Below are 19,167 nucleotides of genomic sequence, written 5' to 3' on the forward strand. Positions count from 1 at the left end.
GGAAGGCGCAGGTGGGGGTGGGGGTTGGTTGGGGTTGGGGGTTCGTCCGGGGGGGTGGGGGGGTGGGGGGGGACACAGGGGATGCACAGTGCCAGATCACCAGGGTCTGCTCAGGGTATGTGAAAGGTGAGCAGCAGTTCCTAAAACTATTCGGGCAAAGGGGGTGAGGTATGCAGTCGCCTCCGCACGTGCTCAGTAGCTGCGGTATCTCTGGTGTGCTGCTTGTGTGATTGACATGTGTCCAGAGGCGGAGGTGCACACTGCATCCTCCAACACAGCAGGTTCCACAACCCAGAACAGTAAAGCAATACCTCTTTGGCTGCACCCACCGCTGAGCATGTGGTTACGCACATAGAAGCACACACACACACACACACACACACACACACACAGGCTATGCAATGATATGACTGTTTTAGTGGGTTATGGAGGCCACCTACACACCTGCCCAGAGGAATGTTGGTGTAGGCTTTTATCAGTGTTGCATGTGGGGGGTACCACCAATGGCATTCACTCACATACCATTGATGCCAGGGGATGTGGCCAGTGGTGTGGAAACCTACAGAGGTTGGGGAATAGTCAATGATACACTAGTTGGAGGAGAGAAGAAAGCTACCCATGGTGCAACTTTTTTCACTCTCTCTGAGCTATTCTCTCAGCAGTTATGATAGGAATGTAGGGGGCAATGTGCATCTTAACCCTGAAGTGGAAATTATTTATTTTACCTAACAATTAGAAGAATGTAACCTACACATTATAGTCAATGCTCATGCCTCTGCAGGCTATACTTGCCTGTCTTGTGACAAGTGGCCAAAATTCCCATAACACCTTTGCTGTTTCCAGAATGGGGGTGAGTATGAAAGCGTTGCGTTGAGAGACGCAGATGAATAGTGATTCTTCGGTAAAATAATATTAGGGCTTAAAAGTGTTAAATCATTTGAGCAGCTCTCTCGTTAGACTGGATGTAGCGGTCCCTCATATCGGGGCTCTCCGTTTACATTATTCATACGGAGGAGGGTGTGACTTGTTGGCTCTTTTTTTTCCGCCTGTATAAAACGAGAAGTTCGCGTAAAAGAAAATACAGATGGAGAAGGCTAGCCGGCTCGCTGTGTCACAGAGAGTCCCCTTAAGCCTACGTGACAACTCGCATACTGTCCCTTTGTGACCAGCTTAATCGGCAGAATGCCCGGTCTCTGCGTGCTTTGTCTCGCCGCCGTGCTGGCTGCATTCACCCGGCTCGCCGGGACCGTGGGGCCGGTGGTCCGATGCGAGCCGTGTGACGCCGGGGCGCTCCTGCAGTGCAAGCCGCTGCCAAAGGACTGCGCGGAGAGGGTGCGGGAGCCCGGCTGCGGCTGCTGCATGACGTGCGCCCTCGCCGAGGGACAGGCGTGTGGAGTGTACACGGGGCGCTGCGGCTCCGGCTTGACCTGCCAGCACCAGCCGGGGGAGAGCCGACCCCTGCAAGCTCTGCTGGAGGGACGGGGAGTGTGCTCCACCGCCGCATCCAAAAAACTCAGCAGCATTCTCATACCGGCGCAAAAACAAGGTAGGCAGCGGTGCACCCCTCGCCATTAGGGATTGTTTTTAATATGAGGTTTCCATCTCTCATCATGGGTCACTTATTTAATGTCTGTCTGCTTGCAAATACCTTGTCTTTTACTTGGTACAGTAGCCTAGTGGTGGTGACAGGCGCTCTCCCCTTGAGGTGTTGCCCTGTTCCGACCAGCACACCCCGCTCACAGAAACACTGAATTAGTGCTTAGATTGATTTATTGATGGTGGGTGAAAAGAGATGCTTAGACTGATTGGCTGGGGATTCTGGATACGAGAACCATATGCACAAATTTTCTTATCTGGGCTGTTTCACTACAGCCTAATGCCATGGTCTTTGCGCACGCGTAACGCGATGCAAAACACCATTCCCGGCCATATGTTTTGAAAAGGCAGGTTTGACATTGCACAATGTTGTGGTCGCCAGTGTAACATATGGTATGGGCTCCTGGAAGTTGGCGTGGATGACACTATGACTTGGAGTTTTACGCAGCAATTAGTCGAAGCGTTCCCGCCGTGCGGCCACTTTTCTCCGAGGCGCACGGCATTGGACTGTATCATGCGTTACATTTAATCTGAAATAGAATCTTGAATCAGAAATTTAAGAGATGAAGAAAATAAAATGCGTCCTCAGTTGTTGTTTGGGTTGGTTCTAAAAAGGGACAACAGATATCTCTCAACACTGCCCTCTCTCTCTATTTCTCTCCATCTCTTTCTCTGCACACAACCACATATGCTCTCTCTCTCTCTCTCTCTCTCTCTCACACACACACACACACACACACACACATACACACACGCACGCACACATACACACACACACACACACACACACACACACACACACACAAACACACACACACACACACACACAATCTGGCTCCCTCAAACCAATAGTTAAGGAATGCCACATACATACTGTAAGTATACAGTATTTAGCTGACGCTGAGCGAGCACCATGTCTCTGTGTTCTGTAATGTCCATATTTTCCTTCAAGTAAAGCTCATGGATTTTTGTACACAGCATGAAAATATGCGCTGCTTTCCTGGTCCAGGATGTGGGCCAAAACATCTTGGGGTGTGGCAGTGGGGGGATCTGGTGCTCTTGTTTGAGAGCATATTTCTCTGAGTTCTCTTGAGGGCTGTAGGCTACCAGCACACACACACACACACACACACACGCACACACACACACACACACACACACATACACACACACACGCACACACACACACACACACACACACACACATGCTCCTGTTTTGCTCTTGCTTACTTCTTCATTGTCTGTAACTATTGGTGTTAATATTAGTTATTGGCCCTTACAATATGCATGATGCTTTATGTCAAAGGATGCATGCTCACACTGGTGAAATGGCACACATGCCACTTCTATGTGAATACACACTGTTGTGTGTTTAGGCATTGCTGACGTCAGGCCTCCAGGAGCCTCTGTGTGTTTTCTCCCCCTCGTTATTTGGCTTGGCCACAGTAGTGTGTGGTGTGCAAGCACTCAGCAGTCACAAGTCACATTGTCATACACAAACACACAACATACACACACACACACACACACACACACACACACACACTCACAGGCCATCGTCAACTAGCCCAAACTGTTTTACTCTTCCTTACTTCTTCATTGCCTGTCACTTACTCTGTATAGATCTCTCTCTCTCTCTCTCTCTCTCTCTCTCTCTCTCTCTCTCTCTCTCTCTCTCTCTCTCTCTCTCTCTCTCTCTCTCTCTCTCTCTCTCTCTCTCTCTCTCTCTCTCTCTCTCTCTCTCTCCTTATATTTCTCTTTCTCACTGTCATCAGCATCTGAACTAGCATTATTGTCAATGCAGGAACAAGGAGAAAGCCATGTTCTTCCTCAGCGGCAGCACATAATAAGTGAAGTGAGACACATAGCAGTACATGCTTATATACAGTATCTCCACTATTTTGAGATGCATAAAAGGTGGGAAATGATCCCTAGCGCCCCTGTTGGTCAGATTGTGTAAATGCAGCCCAGTGGTTTCCACTGCCACCAGTCCCCAGCTCCACAACTCTCTCCTCCCAGACATTAACAAGCTCTCCTCACCGCAGTTTGTGCTGTTTACCCCACTGCCGTTATACAAACAAATTGCATAATATGTTTATCTAAAAAGCCCTGAATTCCTAAAGAGGATATATTAAAGTTTATATTGAACATAAATATTGATGCTCGCAGGTATCTAAATAGGCCTCAATATTTTTTCTCCCTCCTGCCTTGTTCGTCGTTGCAGATTTGAGAAAGATCGTGTGGCTGCTGTATCAGGATGAAGAGCGTCTGCAGTCTGTACCATCTGACTCGCTGTCTTCGTTGCCCGTGTTCTTGTTTATGCCGTTGAGACGTTGTTGACGTCAGTGTTGTTGTCGCTGTGTTGTTATTTCAAGTTCTGGTGAGCCTGGGAGACCGTGGAGCCCCACCACGTCACTAATTGATCAGGTGGTCACGGAGAAAGGGTGGGCTGCCAGCCTGCCTGCCCACATGAGCTACACCCCTGCATGCCCGTCCACCACCCTCGCCACAGCTCTCCAACACAAAATCTGCTTTGAGTTAATGGTTTAAAACTCTGTGTGTTTGTGTGTGTGTGTGTGCGAGTGTGTTCCCAGCCTCCCTCCGTCTCCCCAGTGCGTCTCCCAGGGGTTCGAGCTTAGTTAGCTCCATCAAGTAAAGCGGTAGCGTCTGTCTGACTGTGGCCTTGTGGTGGTGTGGCTGACCGTTGGCATATGGCGGATAGTTAGGTCCTCTCCTATATTAGGGAGCGGTGTTTAGAGCCCCCCCACCCCACACACACACACACACACACACCCCACACCCCATCGCCCCCCCTCCTCGCTTCAGCTCAGTCAGATGGTCCGCGCTCTACTCCGTCTTTAACGATTTGACAGGAATCTTTGCCAGCACCATGGCCTATTAATATCATCCGCACCCCCCCTCTCTCCCACTTTACCTCTTACCACCCAACCTCCTCCTCTCTTTTAGCCCCAACCCCCCCACCTCCTGCACACACACACACACACAAACATGCACCACATACACACCATTTCTCTGTCTTTTCTCTCAGCATCCTCAGACATTCTTGTTGACACTCAGTTCCTCTTTCTGACTCTATCTCTCGGTCTGCATCCTGTGGAAATTTGTGGATATGAAATCATCATGTCTCTGTTTATTACTTGGCTTCATCTTAGGCTCCAAACAGCCCGCAAGGCACCGAGCTCACTTTTTTTTTTTTTTTTTTTTCAAACAGGCATCTTTTAGACAGACCAAGAATTCTCTATTGGATTAGCTACAGATCATCATCCTGATTTACAGCACGTTTCACCATTGTAAAGTAAAACATGCCCTAACTTTAAAAAGACACAAACTTTATCGCTGTGTATGAAATGTTTGGAAATGTGACAACCGTTTTCCATTGCCCCCGAACAGAGAACGCCGGGGATCAGGGAGAAGAAGGCCGTGCCAACGTAACCACGACGATGACGGTGTTGCCCGGGGTGGCGGGCGTGGAGGGCGGGCACAGCCGGGGGTCGATGGACACCAGGCCCCCGCTGCACACCAAACTGATCAAGAAGGATCAGAGCAAGAAGAGTCAGAGCTACAAGGTGGAGTCGGTGTCAGGAGGAGCCAACACAGACATGCATAACTTCTCCCTGGAGAGCAAGAGGGAGACCGAGTATGTAAGTCACCCCCATTGAGAATTCTGTTCACAATGTGTGTCTAAAAACACATTACATAAAGTAAATCACTTAATAGTGTTAGCATTTTGTTCAAGCAAAGAGTTAAGTTACCTACCGTCCTTTAAAAAAAATATCAATATGTTTTCATTTTCAATCATTTTGTAAGCGATGGTGTCACTTTTTTCAAATGGTGGATATTTCATTTTGGAACTAAGCTCTTATAGACTCTGATGTCCACCATAAACATCTCCGTGTTCTTCATGTTCTGTGATTGTCTAAGGATGAGTGCGTAATTTCGGCGTTGTTGGGGTGTGTTTGCCGTGTTGGTAGGGGCCTTGCCGGAGGGAGATGGAGAGCATCCTGAACAGTCTTAAAATCACCAACGTGCTCAATCCGAGAGGCTTCCGCATACCCAACTGTGACAAAAAGGGCTTCTACAAGAAAAAACAGGTGAATGTCTCTCCCTGTTGTTCTGTCTTTCGTTCATGCACACACACACACACACACACACACCTGTGAACATACAAACATGCAAATAGACCCGCATGCCTGAACACTTCCAAAGAATCCTCACCTAACTCAACCCCTGCACCCACCCACCCATACATGCACACACCCAACCCAACCCTACCCCCCCACCAACACCCCCCCCCCCCCCCCCCCCCCCCCCAACCCCCCACCCCCCCACACCTCCCTCATTCCTGGCGCTGCAGCTCGGGTTGCCTTGACAGCGACGTCAACACTATATTATCAGAATCACTAATAACCATGTATTACCCTGGTAAATGCACTGCAGCCGTCTGAGTCATGCCTCACAGGAAATGAAGTCGGTCAGGTGTGTTTGTGGGTGTGTGGCATGGCAAGAGTGTGGGGGGTAGGGATGTAAGAATGTGGTCTGGGGAGTGTGTGTGGCACGGTAGATGTGGCGGCAGGGGAGTGTATGTATGGCGCTCATTTGATGGCGGCAGCGGTGGAGTTTTGGTGAGGGTGTAGGTGTGGGGTGCCATTGGTGAGGTAAAGAAAACAAACAGGCTGTCGCTGGTTTAGTTTTTCTCGTCCGTGGCACAGACTCGTCCGGGCCACCCATGGCCTGCTCGTTTGTCAGGCGGATGGAGGGATTGAGGAGGAAAACCAGGAAGCTCAAAGTTTGGCGGGCCACCAACGTGACATAGAAAACGCTGCGCTAACCTGACAGAGGAGGAGGAGGGGCAGACAGGGTGGTGGGTGGCAAGCCGGAGGGATGGGGGGAAGGGAGAGGGGGGCGGCATGGCTGAGACACACAACATGCCAAATAAATACCCCTATCCCGCTTCCTGTGGTTGGGAGCGTTATCGGAGGGATTCCGAGGAGCGAGAGCCCGTTCTGAGAAACGCATGAGTCACCAAAAAAAAGCCCCACGAGCACCATGAGTCAGAGACCAACCCAGGCCATAACACACACACACACACACACACACACACACACACACTTAGTGAAATCTTCCTCTCAGATTCTTACCTCACTCTTTCCCCGAAGTGTGGTTTGATTGTTGCTGTTATTAAAATCATACTCTTCCTCTTTCTTTTCCTGGATTCGGTCAACAAATCGGGCCAGGAGTGTGTCAGTTTGTGCACTGCTGGAAGTGTGTGTGTGTGTGTGTGTGTGTGTGTGTGTGTGTGTGCGTGCGTATGCGCAGCAGTGTGCCAGCCCTTGTCCCTCTCTCAGAGGGCTGGCGGGGTGTGGGGTGTTGTGTTAAATCCATCCAGGGGGATGTGCCTTCACGGTGTGTTCCAGAGATTTATGACCGGAAACACAGTGAAGAGGAGACCGTGTGAACCGTCTAGGGTGACAATACTGTGAAAAGAAGGGAGGAGGGGGAGGTGGGAGGGAGAGAGAGAGAGAGAGAGAGAGATGAGGGAGGAGGGGGTTGAAGGTCTGAGCAGAGGAAAAGGGGCATAACCACACACATGATATCCAAGCGGTCTTAGTTTGTAAAGGGTCACCTATCATCAGGATAAAGAATGGAGCATGTGTGTTCGCGCGCGTGTGTGTGTGTGTGTGTGTGTGCTATGTGTGTGCATGGACATCTGTGTATGTGTTGCGTGTCGGTAATGTGAGTGGCTAGCACATAGGAGAAGCCTGAGCAGCGTTAGTCCTACCTTGAGAAGGCTACAGTGAAACCTAATTTTAGCTGCAGTTATATGAATTGGCTCAGTGTCCCAGTGCAAGCCAAGCATGCCCAACACTGTCTCACTCATTACACCCCTCTAGCTCTCAGACTCTCTCTCTCTCTCGCTCTCTCGCTCTCATTCTCTCTCTTATCCATCATTTCACCCACCCATCATTACCCCCATTGTACCCCGCCTACAGTCATCTACCCATCTTTTGTTCTGTCCGCCCGCTCTATCATTCTTGTCCATTCTGCCCTTCCGCCCACCTGGCTTTTCCTTCCTTGTTTGGCCAGGAATCACCCTGCACCGGGTTGTGAATGGGGATGACAGTGGGTTTGTGTGTGTTCCACTGTGCACTCTTTCATAGGTGTGTGTGTGTGTATGTGTTGAGAGGAAGAGGGGGGGAGGCAGTGGGTTAAGGATGTGAGCCAGGTGCCTGCGTACCCTTATCCCTCCCTCCCTCCCTCCCCCTGTCCTGCCAGTGCCAGGCCCATAAGGGCTGACTTATTGAGCGTGGCTCAGAAGGATCTGTGGAAATGTACACACCGACCACAATGGCTTTATAATAACTGGCCAACCTTCGGGGACCCAGACAGCTATTTTCACTCTGTCTCTCTCTCTCCCTCCTTCTGTTCCCTCCCTGGCTTTCTAATCCATCTCTCCTTCCTTCTCACTGGGGGTTATGGAGTCGTTTTTTTTTCATCATGCCTGTTGCATAATCTGTCCCGTGAAAGTGTCTTCCTCTTCCCCCGATCTCATGCCCTCTATCTTTCTCCACATCTATTTACTGTTTATAGTCAGCTCACCTGGTCCACTCTATTCCTACACCAGTACCTGTTGTTTTAGGCTGAGGGGCTTCTATTAGTAAAGCAATGTTTCGGCGCCTCTTGGTTAAGTTTGTGTGGAGACTCATTTCAGAGTTGGATTCACTGGGACTCTCATTAAACTAGCTTTTTTTTTTTTTTTTTTTATTTAGAAAAAGCAATATCCTGCAGCAATATGCGGGCCATGCAGCTACTCCCAATGCACTTGCAAACACACACACAGATGCACCCTCTTTTACACACGCATACACAAATACATATACATGCTTCCCTATACACACACATTGCATTTTATGAGCTTGTGTTTATCCTGTGGTCAGGCCAGGCTCTTTTTAATGTCCGTGAAGCCCAGCAGCGCTGCTATTAGCTATAAAGACAGGCATTATAAGAGCACACATTCATACACACAACACACACACACACACATGCATACACACCCCATAAAGGTAGCATTATGAACCTGCGGGGTGAATGAAATGTGCTCTTTTAGTGACAGCCATGTGGACACTGCATGGCTAACACTGGGGCTATGGCTACAGGCTCTAGGGCTCAGAATATAGGGCACAAGGTGTAGGGCGACCCTGGTGTAGGGTTTATGGTTCAGGGTGTTGTGATCAGTCTCTAACATTCTTCAAGCTATTAGGATTAGTGTGTATTTTTCAGGTTCCTGGTCTCACAATGTACAGCTCTATGTATAGATTATGAGAGGTCAAGTGAGTGGACTTCCTTAAATAGCCTACCAAAGTGAAGCAGTGCCCACATCATTTCTACAACAAATAGTGCAAACAGTGGAAAAAATTATGCTTTTTAAATTTTTATTGATTTTACCTCTTCCTCTAGTCCTTCTGTAAAGTGACATCCAGTCCACAGCTGTAGTTCGGCCGTCTTTGGCTTTCTCCTTGTGTTTGTGTGTGTTTGTTTGTTTGTGTGTGTACATATGTGTGTCAGTGTGTGTGTGTGTGATGAAGGCAGTAAAGAAAGGATTGCTTGAGATGACTGCTAATAGTTCACAGATGAAAGAGAGACTGAGCGGAAATTCGAAGGTAGCCAAGCAACAGGGGGAATGCACACATGCACATTTTGCTCTTCCTCTCCCTTCCGCCTCTCTTCTTGCTTTTCACCCTCCCATACACACACACACACACACACACACACACTGACACACAGAGCACATACAGGACTCTATCATCATTAACCAGAGCAGAAGAACACAATGTTAAGCTCCTCTCCGCAGTCTCGTCCGCTGGGTCAGGGCTAAAATAGAAGCTGGCCGCAGACTCAGACGATGGCACCGTGAGGGGGAATGGAGGGAGGAAGGGAGAGAGAGTGGGAGAGAGAGAAACAGAGAGAGAGAGAGAGAGAGAAACAGAGAGAGACAGGAGAGGAGGAGGAAGAGAGGTACGGTAAGGAAAAATGAGTAAGAAAAAAAAAAAAAATCCCTGGATGTTAGTGTGTGAGAACGGGCGTGTTAGGCTGCGTACTTGCCCCCAGACTGCTGCAGTAGTTGTTGGCGAGGTATTTTAATAGGGCTCTGTCTCTATAAAGCTGCCTTTGATCATGCACTCAGGCTGCACGTGGACGTTGACTACACCGGAAACAGACACCTGGTCACACTCTAAAGCCTGTCTGCCTATATGTGTCTGTCTGCTTCCATGTCCTGTAGAGCTGCTGGTCCACCTCTCTGCCTGTCCTCCTGTCTGTCTCTCAGTCTGTGTCACGCTACTCTCCCAGGGGCAGATGAGGGTTAGGGGGATTATTCTGGTCCACAGTTTAGCATGGAGGGCAATCAACCGATTGTGCCGTTTCATATTTACCCCAAATGGAGCTCATAAAGTTGCCACTCCAGAGAGCCTGGCCTCGTGTGGGACATTTGATATTACTGTGTAGCCTACATGTGTGCCTGTGTACGAGTGTGCGCATGCATGCGGGAGTACACATGCGCGAGTGTAAGCAGGTGGGGGTACATCTATGTATATGCGTCTCTGTTTGTGTGTGCTTACATGTTTGCTGATGTGTGTGTGTGTGTGTGTGTGTTTGTGTGTGTGTGAGTGTGCGTGAGCGCGTGCGTGTGCAGGCCATAATCAGCTCCAGATGATTTTGAGTGTCTGCCAGCTGCCCAGAATAGCAGCGCTGGTTTCCCTGCGGCCCTCCAACTGGCCTTGGCAAATATTTTAGCAACTCCATGTTTACCTTCACACTCCTTCACTCTCACTCACTCAGTGCGTTCCTCATTCCCTTCCCTCTCTATCAAAAATATTCGACTTTTTCTCGTTCACCCCACCGGCCAGGAGCACATACGCCTGATAAATAAACTCCTCCATAGCCCCAAGATAGGAAAAACTAAACAGCATTGCATGCATCTTACTCAGACCACTGAGTTTAGAGGCTTGTGTGAGCCAGTTGCACGTGGATGCCTGAGCGAGACTCTCCCATTCTGAGCTTGATACATTTATGATGTTCTTTCGCAGGCTGAGCAGCTGCATCATCTCTGGTGTTGATCTATGATAGTTTCACACACACACACAAACACAGAGAGAGTCCCTGGCAGCAGGGCATTCCTCCCCATTGATGTGATGTTTGTCTTGTTAGAGTTCTGCTGAGGCATGACTTCATGCTTCACTCGTTCCTGACAAGCATCCAAAATGAAAAAGCCAACAGTGAGATAGACAGAGAGAGACTGAGAGAGTGCTATGATAATACACACACATGCACACGTGCACATCGAAGATGGTGTTGATAAATCAGTGTCAGTTTAATTCCTCACCTTGGAAACGTTAATCTGTTTGCACAAAGTGATAAGCCCTCAATCTCTCTCCAATCTGTTTCTTTCTCTCCTTCTCTTTCTTACTGTCTGTTTCTAAACTATGGAGGGGAGCCAGAGCCAGTTGAATGATGTTAGTGTGTTTGTCCTTGCCATGCCGGTGCTACCTGTGTGTGTAGTACTACTTGTTGAAGACTGCATATGTTTGAGGGGTAAAGAAAGACTAATCCTGGCATAGCAAACATGTAATCGGCAAAGGCAAACAAGCAGTTTTGCGCCAAGGCTTGCTAATGTACTAAATCTCTCTCCGCATCTCTTTTGCAGTGCCGTCCGTCCAAAGGGAGGAAGCGGGGCTACTGCTGGTGCGTGGACAAATACGGGCAGCCTCTGCCCGGCTACGACGGCAAGGAGAGGGGCGAGACGCAGTGCTACAACCTGGAGAACAAATGAGAGAAGGGGAACGAGAGTGGATGGAGTGCGAGTGTGGCGAGAGAAAGAGGGAGATTGGGGGGGAGGGGCGGAGGAGGGAGAGAAAGAGAGAGAAAGACAGAGAGAGAAAGAGAGAGAGAGCCTACTTTGCTCCTGCATGTAGTTTTATGTAAACATTTGAAGGAGCTCTGGACCTTTGGTTTCAGGTCACATTTCTGTTGGAGAAGGAGGGACTTGGGAGAGAACGAGGGGGAGGGGAGGGGAGGGGAGGGGAGGGGGAAGGGGTGGGCTGGAGAAGACTCAGGAGCACAGCCCGGGCGACTGGTCGAGCCTCCTGTCCATCACAGCTATCTGCTCTGTGCTTAGGGAATCTCTATCCTTTCTATCGAGAAAAAAAACAAAAAAAAAACAACAGAAAGACAGAAAGAGAGAGGGAGGAGAGAGAGAATCTTATCATCTGCACTATTCTTTTAGAGAGAGAGGAAGGAGGGACTTTTCCACTCACTTTAAAGAGGACTTGTTTGTGACTGTGACCCCCACCGCAACACGTTTGTGTGTGTGTCTGTGTATGTGAGTGTGCGTCTGTGTGTGTGTGTGTGTGTGTGTGTGTGTGTGTGTGTGTGTCTATATGTGCGAGCGTGTGCACACCTGCATAGCGAATGCATACAACTGCATGTCTGTGCAGGATCGAGTGAGTGTGCTTCCCAAAGTGTTTATTTGTGTAAATACTGTACTTCACTAAGCTCAGTTTAGAGATGTCAGAACGCCTCTGAACAGCCCATCCCCCCGACCCTTATTCCATTAAACAATGCAGAAACCGCTCTCTGGCTCAGGGTCCATTTTGAAGTGAAGGCTTATGGGAAGGCAGGGCTTTGACCTCTTATCTACCACGAGGGCCGCCGAGGGCCTTCCTTGCTGTCTCCGTAGTACTAGCTCGTCCCTCTCCCTGTCGGTGCTCTGCAGGGGGAAGGGAACGGAGGCATTCCGTGCAGTTACAGTGCCTTAAAACTATCCTTTCCCCCACACACCCCCCTCCCCGTAGTCCTTCACCCTCTGTAGTCCTTGATTAAGGTGCTTGCATCCAACCCTGCAGTCGTAGGGATTGGTCTGGTTAGATGAACCTGTCCCCTGTCTCTTTTCCAAACCCCCTGCGCCAGTCCGCATCCATGCCCCTATTCCCCTGCCTCTATCCAAGCACACTATCGCTTTACCTGCGCCCCTTTGCCCTTCCCCCCGCCCCTTCACTCGTCCCTGTCCTCGTCCACCATGCAGCTCTCTAATCCTGCGTCTTTACCCCCCGCCCCAAACTACTTTGTCCTTGTCCTGCCTCTATCTCCGTGCCTAACCCCGTCTCTGTCCCCCATCCCACTAACCCCAAAATCCCGTCCCCCTGTCCCAGCATCCCGCTCATCTTCGGTCCTCTTCCTGTCAGTGGTGCAACCTGGTGTAGGCTTGTTTCAACCGGGTTTGCCCGGTGTGACCGGCCTGCCCCGCCACAGGTGCCAGCTGCCCCTATGCTTCAAGCCCAAGCACAAGCACTTAAAGCACTTTAGCTGCACCGCTAATCGCCAATGCATGCAGTTAAAGACAATTGGACCTATCTGCATCTGCATACCTTTCCTTAGAGGTAACGTTAGATGAAACGGTGTGATACTGTAAGAAAACAATAATAACCTAGGGGGAAAATAAACGAAGCTACACCAGGACTTCTGACAGTGAACTTAGCGAACACCCCTCAGAATTTCCATTCAATGCAACTATTTTCTTTTTTGTTGTTGTTGTTTTTGTTTCTTTGAAATACTTGTATGATCTTATGCCAACAAAACTCCACAAGGTGGACACAGCACCAAATATGCATTCACACAAGTGGTAGGGGGTCTGAGGGAGGAGGTGGTCCTCCCCAAGGAGCTTCCTGCCTGATGCTCTCCCACATCCTGTGTAAAGACTTGAAAAGTGGAGAGTGCCGACAAAGAATGCTAGCCCAGTAGCTTGGTAGCATGGAGTCGGCTGTACACTCACTTTAATAGACAGCAACAACTTACAACCAACCTGTTGGTGCTATATCCCATTCTATTCAAAGACTTGATGTAAGGGGAGGAACATAAAAAGTATGTTTAAGCTATTCCCTCCCTAATATTTGTAAGTGTGTCTTTTTATATATATATTATTATTATTTCCTGGCCAGCTATGTGTCTGACTAGACATCATGTACAGTACTTAAAAGTAAAAATAAAGTTATTTATCTAAGAAAGAATTATAAGCTGATCCAAACTACGTTTTCTTATGAACAATTCAGTGACTCACCGATTGCACAACAAAGTCTATATGATTCAGTGTATTTTGGGGAATATAATCACTAATGAATGTTTTTTATGAACCTTTTCCTTCTGTTTCTCAGCAGTGTCATTTGTAAGCTCCTTGCCCTGTGGGTGAGTTTAGCCCAGGGCAAATCTGTCAGTCAGGCACTCAGGTCTCTGGTCATCTTAGTTCACTGGCTTTGTAGGCCATTGAACCTCTCACCTCTCAGTCAGTCACTTCTCTCCATGCACACCCAGCCATCCCGCCTCAGTCTGTAGTGCAGAGCCAGGGTCACTTCTGTATGTCACTTTTTTTTTCCTGCTGGTCACGTAAGAATCTCTCTGTTCACGGGTAAATGTACTTTGTTTTTCATTTCAAGTTTATCCTTTAAAGAGTTTTTGATTCAAGCTTTTCATGATACTAAACTAGAAATTACACAGCTATTATTTTCTTTGAGAAAGGAAATGATTTTGATTAAAATATAATTTGTATTTAATGTCTTTTTTTAAATAAAAAAATGAACACATTTTAAGTTACTGTCTTTGGTGTTTGTTGTGCTCTCTTTAGTGACTAATGATTTGGGAGGTAGCCTAATTAATACATTACAAATTGTCACCAGTAGCCAATAGATGGATCATCTTCCCTGCTTTCCTGTTTGATAGTGAAGAGGTTTAACTGTATGTAATCAGGACACAAATCACTCTTGTTTAAGTCCTTGACTGCAATCAGGCTCCCCTCAGTCTTGGAATGTGTCAATGAGGATAAAGCAAAGGTTCAATTTGTAAAAAATAAAAATAAATCTGGTGGTGCCAGGCAGGCTGGCAGTGGGCACGAGAGGTTGAGGCGAATTCCTGTGCCCGACCAAGGCAAACAGAGAGCGGGTCAAAAGGCAGCGCAGCACAGGCCAGCCAGAGCCATGTCCTGCCTAACTGTCTAAAGTTAGACAGGACCTCCACTTTAGATCACCATGATAACACTGCATGCATGCACACGCAAACACACACAAACGCACCGAATATAGAAATGTGGTCCTCAAGCATATCTACACAGAGACAGGATAAGACAGCTTCAAGTGTGTGTGTGTTCTGATTTCACAATCATATCTTGATGAAGCTGTAATGTTTTGTTATGTTTTGCCTATGGCTGTTTGCGCACAGCCTCTCCAGCACAAAAGCCACACATTTATATACTCTGCCTGAGGCAAGAGAGAGGCCAGGGGCACATAGTTGAGGTTAAAGTTTTTATTAAATATATCATTTTTTTTTACATTACATCTCAATTACAAAAGTGTACATACACACAAGTGAGCAGTTAGTCACTTTGGAATAGACTCACATAAACAATTCTCTCTCCAACAGCAGCATGTAGATAGAGCAGACCCATCACAAATCAACACACTTTCAACACCACACTTAATGGTTCACTGTGGAACTACAACTTGCTCTTTGTGGTCATGTGTTCCTGGTCAGAGAGAACAGCAACATTAAGTAAAATAACAAGTCTTTGACAGATACATCAACACAACAGACAAGAGACACAAACATTGGAGGTAGGTAAATGTAGATATACCCGTCTGAGAGGCAATGCAGGCGCACTACCCATCATGCAATCTGCAAACCCATAGGACCATGGGATATTGTGTTCTGAGACTGTTAAGAATTCCCAGCTGAGAGTTTTGCATTAACTGACAATAACTGAGTTTTATCTTGTATCACACCAGAAAAAAAACCAATAACAAAAAGAAGACATAACAATGGCAATGTGAAAATGAATCATAAAAACAACATTTAGAAATACTTCTAAATGACATTTGGTCACTCAGTGCTTTTGTTCTTGCTTGGTTCATCACAAACCAAACCACCAGTCAACTCCTTAAGGGTAGAGCGAGCTCAACTCAGCAATGGAGTTACTCAGGGTCAAGATACATATATACACTTTATACACCCATAAAAATAATAATAATAACAATAATAATAACAATAAGGCAAAATGATATAAATACTCATGAAATAATTACAAATAACAAATAGAATGCAATACAATTGAAATAAATAAAGCTGAAGAGTAGAAGTAAATGCATCAATATTAAAATCTCCTTTTCAGAAAAACAAAAATAGATTTTTCTCTTTGGTGGGGGGGGGACGGGTGTTTGGGGGGGCGGGGGGATCGGAGGGGGCGGGACCCACAGTCCCACGATGACAGTGTACCTGAATTTAAACACCACCATGGACAAAATCAATAAATAAACAGCTATCAAAAGGAAAATCAGTGGCTTGCTTTTTTTTTTTTCTTGAGATCTGCTCCAGTGGTTGATCTCTTAAGGACACTCGGTATCCCCGGGCTGCTCGGTCGAACCCAAGATCTTCTTGCCATTCCAGAAAGTCACACACCAGCATCGACCCCTCTGTCCGTCCAGAGAGGACTCACACTGAGAGAGAGAGAGAGAGAGAGAGAGAGAGAGAGAGAGGGTTTAGATCCCTTAGTTTGGTTTGACATGCTCTCACATCCCAGCACCTGTTCACATGTGACCCTGGCGTGTGTTTGGCATGCAGTTGCACCCCGCAGGCCAGACAGGCATACACACATGTACAGTCATGCCGCACCGAGGGGGGTGACATCACGCTCAAACAAACTGAACACACTCCAAGGTGTAAACACTGCTGCAAGCTGAACAAATCCCTGCCTGAACACACACACACACACACACACACACACAAATACACTATCATTCTGGAGCTGCGGTTGACATAATCTTGGCTACACGCACACACACACAACTTGGTGAGATTCTTTCACGCTGACTGGAGTCATGAATCCATCCCAAAAAGCCAAAGCACACACTCTCATACAAACACACACAGAGAGAACAGCGCCTCATACATTTTGCTCAAGGTACCAACCTGCTTGGCTTTGTAAAGCCCGTTTTTGTCACAGTTGGGGAGGTAGAATCGGGTTAGCCTGTCTCCCAGTTTCTGCTGGGATTTAGCAATCTTCTCCAAGGCTCTCTGCAGCTCAACGTGACAGGGTCCCTGGGCAGAGAGAGAGGGGTAAGAGGGGGTTAACTTTGTGACCTGAGCACCGCCTTCACCCATGCCAACACACAGCAGCAAGCAATATGGAATATGGATTTATCACCAACCACGTGGGCTGCCATCAAACTGTAAGGCTTGTAATAGCAAGCACTCCCCTTCTCTCTCTCTCTCTCTCTCTCTCTCTCTCTCTCTCTCTCTCTCTCACACACACACACACACACACACACACACACACACACACACACGCAATCATTTCAAAAGGCACTCGAGCTCCCCCTTGTGGTACGCTAGTCCTCTCTCCAAGCGCCCCCAAAACTTTTAACAACATTGCAGAGCATTTGATATAATGTCTCCGATATTCCGTTGGCTTTACCTGCTCGGCCAGCTTCCTGCGGATGGTGACGAGTTTGGCTTTCATGCTCTCCTGAGCGTCGGCGGCGGCCCTCGGGTCGTAGGGCTTGTTGTGGCCGGGGAGGTAGTGGCTGGAGCCGGGGTCCGAGACGGTGGCTGTGTTCTCCATCTCAGCCTCTGGCTCTCCCTGATCTGGAGAAGCAAAGTAGAGTGAATGACTGGAGCAGGCTTTACTAAATGAATGTCGCTATATCTTTACGTTATATCTAAATGGGGTTAAATGAATAAGGCTGTAGTAGGATATATAGGCTACTCAAGTGTTGCTGGAATTCTGATTCTATATGCTGAATGATATCGCATTATATATTCACAGATGCATGAATGAGGGGGTTACAGGCCTACCTTGGGTTTGGGGTTCGGGGCTCTGCTCGGGCTCAGTGCTTTCCGTGGTGCACACAGCTTGTCCCCGGGTTAGGGAGTGCAGCGGCCGGAGGTCGCCGGGTCTCGGGGTGCACCTCAGACCGGAGCCGCACGGTGCCGTGTAGATCCCGCACAGCTCTCCAGCCATCAGGGCGCAAGCGAGACAGCATCCACAGCCCGGCTCCCGCAGCACCTCGGCGCATCCTGGCGCAACCGCTGGACACTGGCTCAGCTTCTCGGGAGTACAAGGGGCGCATCGGATCGGCTCTGGCCCCATCACCGGGGACCCCAGCGTCCCTGTGGCCAGCACGGAGCACACCGCTGCCACCACGACGTGTTTCAAATATAATCCATCCATGGCCAACAAAATGAACTGGACACTAAATATAGAATATAAAATGTAGAACAAGGTAGAGAGAATAATCAAGGTAAGCCGGATTCCCACGGTTCTTGCTCAGTAGTGTCTTTCGTTTGATTTTGGGAAAAATGTCTAACTGTGCGTTGCGCGCAGCCGTATTTATACTCGGGTCTCTGTGAGTGTTTGACGCATCGGCGTTATGAATGATTTCTGAAAAGAAGGTGTAATGATCCGATGGTCTCTGATTGGCCCGCCTATGTCCGGTCAGGCAGCTCATTTGAATACAACAATCACGTCAATATTTATTTTGGAACAGGCAGTGCCTGCACGTATCGCCGACGAGTGACGACACCAGCGTTTGATGTTGCAAGAACCCCCCGTTCTCGTCCCAGTGTTACAATAAACTACTTTACCACATTCTGGTAATAGCACAAAGGCTGCAAATCATGGTATGTTCGGTTTGAAAACTTGATAGTAGAATAAGTTCGACAATTCAACCGGGAACCGGGTTTATTCGAATTCAGAAGCTAAATTGTGGCATGTTTTCTCCGCAAAACAAGCGAGCGTCTATCTTTGAGAACAACGCTTGCTATTCATGAGTTGTTGTTGTTTTATTGTCCTCTCCAAACTTCTTACACAACTTTTGGAAAACCAATAATGAGCGCAAATTACGCACGCCCACGCTGCATAGAAATGTAGGCCTGCTGAGAGTGAACCAGCTCTAATTTGACGCGAGAAGGCATCCGTGCATTGCGGAGATAATAAATGCAACTTTCAGAAATAGCTGCGCAAATGAGGGTCACCGTTTACGCCAGTGAGTCACGGCTCTGGAGGCTGTGGTATGTGATCTCGCCCGCGTACTGAAGCCGGCTTTGGGCTCAGTCCCGGAGAAGTCCCGTTGTAATTACCCGTTTCCTGAGGTAATAATAGACCTAAGCCTGAATGGGGGCTGAGCTGACATGGCCACAGACACGTCCCTCGCCTCGTCGATCAGTGCGTCCTTTGATGGTCCAACGGCGGACAACATGCACGTTTTCACGGGTTGCCGCAAGGAATTTGGTGTGGGGTCACGCCTCGACCCGAGACCGACATGTGATAATGTTTCCTCCATTTGCAAAATGATTTAACAAGTCTGGTGTTGGTGCCATATGGCCACCCTCAGGTCCGCTATGCAGGGGCCACAGAGAGAATGTGGATAATTTTAGACTGTTGGTTCTGAGTGATCTAAATCGTTTGCTGCTGTCTTGTATTTCAGATTTCATTTCCCCCCTCAGAAATGTGATTCA

The 19,167-nt window shown here is 48.1% G+C and overlaps 2 protein-coding genes across 2 annotated transcripts; one reads left to right on the forward strand and one right to left on the reverse strand.

The window, feature by feature from the left end:
• Nucleotides 1-1,093: 1,093 nt before the first annotated feature.
• Nucleotides 1,094-11,489, forward strand: igfbp3 (insulin-like growth factor binding protein 3). Its single transcript, XM_071918406.2, has 4 exons — nucleotides 1,094-1,546; nucleotides 5,008-5,258; nucleotides 5,589-5,708; nucleotides 11,318-11,489. The coding sequence occupies exons 1-4, from the start codon at nucleotides 1,183-1,185 to the stop codon at nucleotides 11,441-11,443; spliced, it is 861 nt and encodes a 286-aa protein (XP_071774507.1). The 5' UTR covers nucleotides 1,094-1,182; the 3' UTR covers nucleotides 11,444-11,489.
• Nucleotides 11,490-14,946: 3,457 nt separating this feature from the next.
• LOC139926636 (insulin-like growth factor-binding protein 1) lies at nucleotides 14,947-18,035 on the reverse strand. Its single transcript, XM_071918407.2, has 4 exons — nucleotides 17,506-18,035; nucleotides 17,126-17,295; nucleotides 16,621-16,749; nucleotides 14,947-16,148 (listed from the first exon to the last, which is right to left on the reverse strand). Exons 1-4 carry the CDS (start codon nucleotides 17,879-17,881, stop codon nucleotides 16,038-16,040), a joined length of 786 nt encoding a protein of 261 aa, XP_071774508.1. The 5' UTR covers nucleotides 17,882-18,035; the 3' UTR covers nucleotides 14,947-16,037.
• Nucleotides 18,036-19,167: the final 1,132 nt, after the last annotated feature.

Source organism: Centroberyx gerrardi, chromosome 9, assembly GCF_048128805.1.
Source record: "Centroberyx gerrardi isolate f3 chromosome 9, fCenGer3.hap1.cur.20231027, whole genome shotgun sequence".
Classification (NCBI taxonomy): Eukaryota; Metazoa; Chordata; class Actinopteri; order Beryciformes; family Berycidae; genus Centroberyx; species Centroberyx gerrardi.

Bases quoted from the DNA above. Each gene is read 5' to 3' on its own strand.
- igfbp3 (XM_071918406.2), top strand. From the start codon at position 1,183: ATGCCCGGTCTCTGCGTGCTTTGTCTCGCCGCCGTGCTGGCTGCATTC. The intron at 5,259-5,588 runs GTAAGTCACCCC...CCGTGTTGGTAG, and splicing joins GCAAGAGGGAGACCGAGTAT to GGGCCTTGCCGGAGGGAGAT. The intron at 5,709-11,317 runs GTGAATGTCTCT...TCTCTTTTGCAG, and splicing joins GCTTCTACAAGAAAAAACAG to TGCCGTCCGTCCAAAGGGAG.
- LOC139926636 (XM_071918407.2), bottom strand. From the start codon at position 17,881: ATGGATGGATTATATTTGAAACACGTCGTGGTGGCAGCGGTGTGCTCC. The intron at 17,296-17,505 runs GTAGGCCTGTAA...TTGCTTCTCCAG, and splicing joins CCCCGAACCCCAAACCCAAG to ATCAGGGAGAGCCAGAGGCT. The intron at 16,750-17,125 runs GTAAAGCCAACG...CTCTCTGCCCAG, and splicing joins GCAGGAAGCTGGCCGAGCAG to GGACCCTGTCACGTTGAGCT.